This window comes from Spinacia oleracea, chromosome 3 (genome assembly GCF_020520425.1).
Source record: "Spinacia oleracea cultivar Varoflay chromosome 3, BTI_SOV_V1, whole genome shotgun sequence".
NCBI lineage: Eukaryota > Viridiplantae > Streptophyta > Magnoliopsida > Caryophyllales > Amaranthaceae > Spinacia > Spinacia oleracea.
In genome coordinates, this window is record NC_079489.1 from 10,078,601 (window position 1) to 10,086,185 (window position 7,585).

Sequence of the window (7,585 nt, forward strand, 5' to 3'; positions counted from 1 at the left end):
TTTAATTAGGATAATATATATAAGCTTTATTTTAATGATAATTGTCTACTAGATTTTATACAAATTTATATTAAGATTATAAACCGTGCATCGCACGGGTATTATACCATTTAACCCTTAGTATACCACCTAAAATTACTATTTTGTCCTTAGTACGGAGTATATCATTTGTAATCTCTACCGGTTAGAGAACCTCCTCCATAGAAGGTGCGGCCGAACAATTACAGTTCTCGCCGCCATTCCCTAAAGAAAAAGAAGTAACGCGAACCAGACAGTGACCGAGTCAACTCATCCCCACTTGCTAGCATTTTTGCTAGTAATAGGCTAAAGCTCATACCTTCCCCAAATTCTTTCTCCTTAAAAAACAGCCCTTCTTTCCCACTTTCAGACACCAATCAATCACTCTCTTCCGCGTCTCTTCCCACTACACAAATTCCCCTAAATAATTCAACAAAAACAAAACCCCAGAATCCATTCCCTCCTTCCCTTTTCCCCTCTTCAAATCTTCAAAACTTTTAAAGTAACAATCCCCTGAATTTTGCCGACTCTTTTTTGGGAAAGTTATGTTCTTTACCACACTTTCATCGCAACAAAAGCATCATTACATCAAAGTATCAAATTCCTTGTTTCTCCCCTATCTTTATTTCCTCTCTCCTCTTTAGCAAATTGATTTTATGGAGTCTGCTGTTCTTGATAGCATAATCACTAGGTTGCTTGATGTTAAGGGTAAACCTGGTAAACAAGTTCAGATTTCTGAGACTGAGATCCGCCAACTTTGCCTTTTTTCTAGGGAAATCTTCTTAAAACAGCCTAATCTTTTGGAAATTGAAGCTCCTGTCAAGATTTGTGGTAATTTTTTCAACTTTTAGTTCTGTTTGATTGTTAATTTTACTGGGTTTTCAGTGATTTCAAGTGGGGTTTTGTTGAATTTCATTGTTAGACTTGTAAAATTGTGATCTTGGAACTGTTGCCCCCCTCCTCCTTGTATTCTGTTTGTATTTCTAGGCTATGTTACTGGTGTACTCATGTGGGAATCATGTCGGTAACGACTCACGGGTACGGTGTGGTCGGGTCCAATTGCCCAAACTCGGCTATTTTGGTCCATGTTGGAGGGTTGAGGATCCGACACATGTACTTGGGTAACATTTTTCCCAGGAGGGTAGAAATAATTGTTTTGCGGATGTCTGTATGTGTACTTGGTGGGGTTATGCTTTCTGTTTGAACACTGTGATTGCAAATTGACTGTTGTATTAAAGGTCAACTTACAGAGACCTAGAACAGTGGTACTTTTTATTTGGCTGTTTGCAAATTCAAATAATTAATTGAGACAAAGTGGGGTACTTGGGTGCTACCACTTGAATGAGGTGGTTGAGTTTTGACGAATGAAACTAGTTTTTGAATTAACCATGTCAAGTGTTACTTGTAATCTTGTAAACTGACAATGAAGCCTGAAATTTTCGAGTAATTTCCTTGCTTAGTTAGTTGATAGTGAGTGCACAAACAAAAAATAGACTAAACACAACAATTTCACAATAAGATTTGTTTGTGCTTAGGGGTTAGATAAGTGCATAGTTTGTTTATAGGTGAAGTATGAGTATGAGCTCCATGCTATTATTAGGCTGCCTTGAATAGTTAGGTGAAGTATGAGATCCATGTTACTATTAGTGTGCTTTGAATAGTTAGAATCATACTAAGTACTGTATAATTTATGAGACTTTTCTTGATAGCAACTTATTTTTTTGGTTGGCTATGTATTACTAGTACATTTAGACCTTAGCGCTTGAACATTGACCGTCAAGAGAGAAAATTAGTGAAAGTTTCATCTGTTTCGTTTTTCATTTCATTGCTCCTAGTCGGCCATAACATTAGAGCTCCGATTTTTAAGTTTCAAACACACCTCCGCCAGGTTTTATCCCCCTAACCTTTCCTTCTGATAAATTGAATATGAACCGTGCAATTTGAATTCCAGAGAAATGACATTTTTTTCCATTTAATATATGTTAGAATAAGTTGTTTTCTTAAAATTGGGTATATGATTTTTTTTAAACCAAACAAAGAGAAAAAGGGTGTGCTTGAACTACCTACCTACACACCTTGTTATCAGGTTTGGAGGAAACCTGTTTTTATCTTGGTACAACACAATTTTCCCTCTCTCAATAATGTAGTAGTACTTGGTACTTTCTGAAAGAAAAAATTCATGGTGGTTTTTACGTTTCTTTGGGTTTATAAGATGTTTCATGTCTACATGGTAGACTATGTATGGCAGACAGCGGACAGCTCAGGCTTTAGGTCTACCTTTCGTTTTCTTTTTTGTAGTGCTAGTTGATGTTGATATGATTTGAGCTCCCACCATTCTGTATTCAGTGTATTGCAGTTTTTTCTATCAGTCCACAATTTCTTACCTTCAGAGAAGGAGGTAGACATTTCAAAAATTGTCAAAATTCTCTATGTATGGTGTCTGTTTTAAAAAAAAATAGGGCATGGATTGATATTTTTTTTCCTGTGCTTACAGACCCTTGTGATTTTCCAAGAGCCTTCCTATGTTCATGTAATGTACTCCCTCTTTTCCTTTTTGTTTGCCAAATTTCTATTTTTGTCCGTTTCTCCGTCCCTAAAAGATTACCACATAACCATAAATGATCATAGGGACTACTACTTTACTATCACATAAAATACATTTGGTACCACCACTTTTGTTTCTTCTCATTTTCACACAGTCAACTCTTAATAAATCACTTTTCGTACATGGGTCAAATAATAAGGGGCGGAGGAGCTGTGGAGATATTTTCACTGATAAAGGCAATGGGAGTTGTGTGAAGTGTTAAAAAAGACTGATCAAGGCTTCTGGTGACTTATGTTAGGGGTAGAGTTGGGAAACAAGGTTGTCACTAAATTTTGACTCTTTGGTTTAGAGGAATACTAAGACTGACTGGTTGGTATATAGAGTGATAGACATCTAATCTTGTTGCTACTAGTTTCATAGCCTCAGTCTTAGGTTGGTCTAACACTTTACTAATCTTCTTCAGTTACCTGTTTCTGGCAGAAAAGCAGTTGTTTAATTTAATTGACCACAGTAGTTGGCACACTTCATGTCAAAGCACTGACATCTGCACCTCTTGGGTTGACCAAAGCAAGCCGCTAGAATAAACTCCATCCCTTCAGGTCCCCTCATTTTCTTGTTTGAGTTCGTTGAGTGAAGTAGAGGAAAGCCTAATTTGTTTATGTAATAGTAAATGATGGTACTTTAGTTGATAATATGTTTGTGGAATCACATATTAGCACTTTAGGAAATCTTTGCGTGTAAAGTTCCTGACACCGTCCCTCCACCTTCCACCTAAAACTTTAGATGTGAGGATCCTTTCAGCCTCATTGCTCCTTGCATCTTTTAGAATCAATTGTCAGCAGATGTAGCAGTTAAGTCATCTGGTTGGGGAAGTTCCTTTACCTTTGAAGACTGGGAAGCCTCGCAAGGCACAGCACACTAGCAAACGAGTGAAATTTCGATAGTGATGTCCAGGAAATGGAAGTACTTCATTATTAGAATGAAAACTGCTAGTAACTGCAGCACTTCATCATTATAATGAAAGTTGCTACTCTCTCCGTCCTTTAATACTCGTCCTGGTTTGACTGGCACAGAGTTTTAGGCAATTTAATTGACTTATTAGTTTATTACTACCTCCGTTTCAAAAAGATCTTTACAGTCACTATTTGCACGAACTCCAATGCAATATTTAACTACTAATATATCCAATTTCGTATGTCTAAAAATTATAAAAATTTGATATTCTGAAAATACATACCGAGGCCAATCCTAACAAGATCTTACATGTAATGTTTTGATGTATATAATAGTGAGAATTTACGGTCAAAGTTTTTATACTTTGGGCGCATTTTCCAAAGCGTAAAGAAATTTCAGAAACGGAGGTAGTAGGTGGTAGTTGATAGTGGGGTATTTTTTTTAATATAATTAGTGGATAATGTGTCAAATAAAGGGGTGAGTTGTATTTTTTTAATGATTTTTAGGAAGAGGAATATATGTGGGTTCATGGTAAATGAGAGAAATGATACGAAGTATAATATTTAGTAAATGTATGCCATTTATAGAAACAGGATGAGTATTAAGGGACGACTTTATAAGGAAAGCGAGGCAAGTATTAAGGAACGGAGAGAGTAGTAACTACAACACTTCAAAATATTTTGTTTACATATCTGTTCCTCAGAAGAGTGGAGGAGTTTTTCTTTTGCTTCTTTGGAGGAACACTACACCATCCAAAAATGGCTAACAAAACTGAGAAATTTGCTAATACTGTGTTGCTGTGAGCTACTTCTTATTTTAAAAACTTTATCCAGATTTCTGTCACACATTTACAACTTCACAAATAGTAGCAGCTATTCCAGCTGTGATGGTAGGTTCTTTAATGTCCAAAAATTGTTTTCTACTGGAAACACATTCCTCTCTGAGCTGGAAGGCCGCCTCCCCTTCTAATTTTTCTAGTTATGGTCCAAGTGGTTCTAGTGCATTCTATGTTCGTTTCTGAAGTATGACTTCTCGCAATCTTAATACCTAAGTTACCAAACAGATAATTTTACTTTAAATCCCAATTTTTACCAAAAAAATTTATATCAGTGGAGAATTCAACAAGCTGTGGAAATCTGTTGAGTGATTATCTGTAAAGCTATTTATGTGCTCATGACTGCCATTGAGTCATAGACTCATTGATGCAATTTTGACTTCCCAAGTTCTGAATTTTTTTCTGCTTTTGATTTGATTTATATTCCCATACTCCCATCATATTGTTACTGAGATTTCTGGTATCTGAGACAGAAGAATTATAGATAATGCCATAATGGACAAAAAAGGACTGCATGGACCCTCGTATTTTTCACAGGATGGCCATAGATTTAGTATTGTACATGATAAGTATGATACTGCACTGGCAAGGTAAAAAAAGAAGTTAATATGGGCAAGAGTATGAGGAGATTAGTAGATGAATCCAAGAAATGAGAACTTTGATTGTGAAATAACACTGCTGCAATATGTGACGGATATTTTGGACTTTGGACCTTCTCTTAGACCAATAGAAAGTTAGGAACTAGGGAGTTATAGATCGAGGGTTTTAGCTTGAATCGTATCGTCAGGGGTTTACTATCTATAGCTTCTCCAGGTTTTTGCTTCAGGTGAACTCTGAAATCGAACTGGGAACAGATACTATGTGGAGAATCGATGAGTTCCTTGATTAAGTCAATATTATGATTACTTGTTTTTGGTATATTTCATGTTAAAGTCACAATATGTTACTCGAAAAACAATGCTCATCTATTCCTACCAGCATGGACTCCCAATTTTCCAGATTTTTATTGCGTCTTAATGGTGTATTCTCATTGTTCTGGCACATATCTTCTTTTTGTCAATGCAAGCCTGATACAAGTATATGGTCAATGTAAAAATCATGTTGTGTACCCTTACCATGACACCGAAGTCATTTAAGCATCTGCATTTGCCATAGATACATAATTTCAATTTAAAATCCTGTTTATTTCAATTGTTATTTCCTAAAGTATGATACATGCTCCATGAAGTTGTAATGCTGAAATGTGTAGAAATACCATCTCCATTATTTTGCAACTATTTTTCAAGCTATGTTTTTGCCAACTATTATTTGAAAAAAGAAACAAGTGTTTTTTATATTATCTAGACCGATATTCTAATTTCTCATCTTTCATGTGGACAGGAGATATTCATGGACAGTATTCTGATCTCCTAAGGCTTTTTGAATATGGTGGATTACCCCCAAAATCAAATTACTTGTTCCTAGGTGACTACGTTGATCGTGGGAAACAGAGTCTGGAAACAATATGTCTTCTCCTTGCATATAAAATAAAATACCCTGAAAACTTTTTTCTTTTAAGGGGTAACCATGAATGCGCTTCTGTTAATCGTATATATGGATTTTATGACGAGTGTAAACGAAGGTTTAATGTCAGGCTCTGGAAAGTCTTTACGGATGCTTTTAACTGCATACCCGTGGCAGCTCTTATTGATGAAAGGATACTGTGCATGCACGGAGGGCTTTCCCCTGACTTGCGTCATTTGGACCAAATCCGAAATCTACATCGTCCAACTGATGTTCCAGAAAGTGGTTTGTTGTGTGATCTACTTTGGTCCGACCCTAGTAATGAAATCCAAGGTTGGGGAATGAACGATAGAGGCGTCTCTTATACTTTCGGCCCTGATAAAGTTACAGAGGCCCTTCAGAAGCTGGATCTTGATCTTATCTGTCGTGCACACCAGGTTCGTAGCTTCTTAACAAATCATTTAACTTGATGTACACCGATTTTAATTACTCATGAATCATGATAATTATTCATACATTTGATTTGCAGGTTGTTGAGGATGGATACGAGTTCTTTGCTAATAGGCAGCTTGTTACTATATTTTCAGCACCTAATTACTGTGGCGAGTTTGATAATGCTGGAGCTATGATGAGTGTTGATGAAACTTTAATGTGTTCGTTCCAAATACTAAAGCCTGCAGATAAAAGGCCAAAGTTCGGCTTTGGCAGCACAACCACTTCCAAGACTGGGGCTCCAACTAAGGTTAAGGTATGCCTTTGATCGCCATTCAAATGGTTATGTTTCTTGTTAAAAATGTGTTACATAGTCTTATTCGTCATAGAACTTGGTCATCCATTAATGCGTACTAGAATGCTATGCGCGTTATGTTATACTACACAGTACACACATTACATTTTTCTATTTGTTACGGCTTTGCAAATTTGTTAAATGTATGTGTTAAATGATTGTAATCTGAACATGGATTATTTTATTTTGTTTGCAAGTCTTTCTTTGGGGGAAGAGTATGACAGGAACAAGCATCTTGAAGAAGTCACTTGTAGAAAGTTTCCATTTTTGGGAAGAGCATAAAAAAAACAACGCGTTAGAAGTTCAGCAACTGCCCCTCCTCAACGTTGTACTATGTCAAAGTAAAACTGCGCGAACTGGGAAGGCTGCACTGAGTTATCTATCTGTTTATAGGTGGTTGTCCAAGTTACCGGCGAATGAAGGTATACAAATCATGATAAAGTTATGTAATGATAAAATAGTTGTACAATACAATACAAACTAATCCATCACTGTTATTTTTTAATGTCTGTCATTTTTGTATTTTGAGGAAATGTTTATAAAGTATATGTCTTATTCTGTTGTTGGTGATCGTGTTGAGCACCAAAATGTGATCCGAGACTGAGTTCGAGCTCGGATGTTGCTATGTCGGGTTTTGGTAAGGATTTTTCCAGCTATTTGTTTGAAGGTCTTTTTCATGGTTGTTGATGCAAAAAAATAGCCTGGAAGTTCAACCTTCAACGCAAACTGAGTCAAATGATGTTGATACGGCTAATAATAGCTAAACTCCATATTTATGGACATCCACTATGTAGTTAGTGTTTAGATAACTAGATATTATTAGATACCTTCAGACTAATTAATTGGTTCAACACTTTGGAGTTGATATCTGGTTTTGGGCTTTGATCTGGTTTATGTTATTGCTTTTTGTGATTCTTTATGATCCCAAAAGAATAAAGAGAAC

General features: G+C 36.2%; 1 protein-coding gene across 1 annotated transcript; it reads left to right on the forward strand.

Moving 5' to 3' along the window:
- Positions 1 to 203: 203 nt before the first annotated feature.
- Positions 204 to 7,212, forward strand: LOC110802003 (serine/threonine-protein phosphatase PP1 isozyme 2). The gene is made up of 4 exons (XM_022007430.2): positions 204 to 849; positions 5,733 to 6,292; positions 6,385 to 6,603; positions 6,840 to 7,212. Exons 1-4 carry the CDS (start codon positions 675 to 677, stop codon positions 6,861 to 6,863), a joined length of 978 nt encoding a protein of 325 aa, XP_021863122.1. The 5' UTR covers positions 204 to 674; the 3' UTR covers positions 6,864 to 7,212.
- Positions 7,213 to 7,585: the final 373 nt, after the last annotated feature.

Bases quoted from the DNA above. Each gene is read 5' to 3' on its own strand.
- LOC110802003 (XM_022007430.2), top strand. From the start codon at position 675: ATGGAGTCTGCTGTTCTTGATAGCATAATCACTAGGTTGCTTGATGTT. The intron at 6,293-6,384 runs GTTCGTAGCTTC...TTTGATTTGCAG, and splicing joins TTATCTGTCGTGCACACCAG to GTTGTTGAGGATGGATACGA. The intron at 6,604-6,839 runs GTATGCCTTTGA...TTTGTTTGCAAG, and splicing joins GGGCTCCAACTAAGGTTAAG to TCTTTCTTTGGGGGAAGAGT.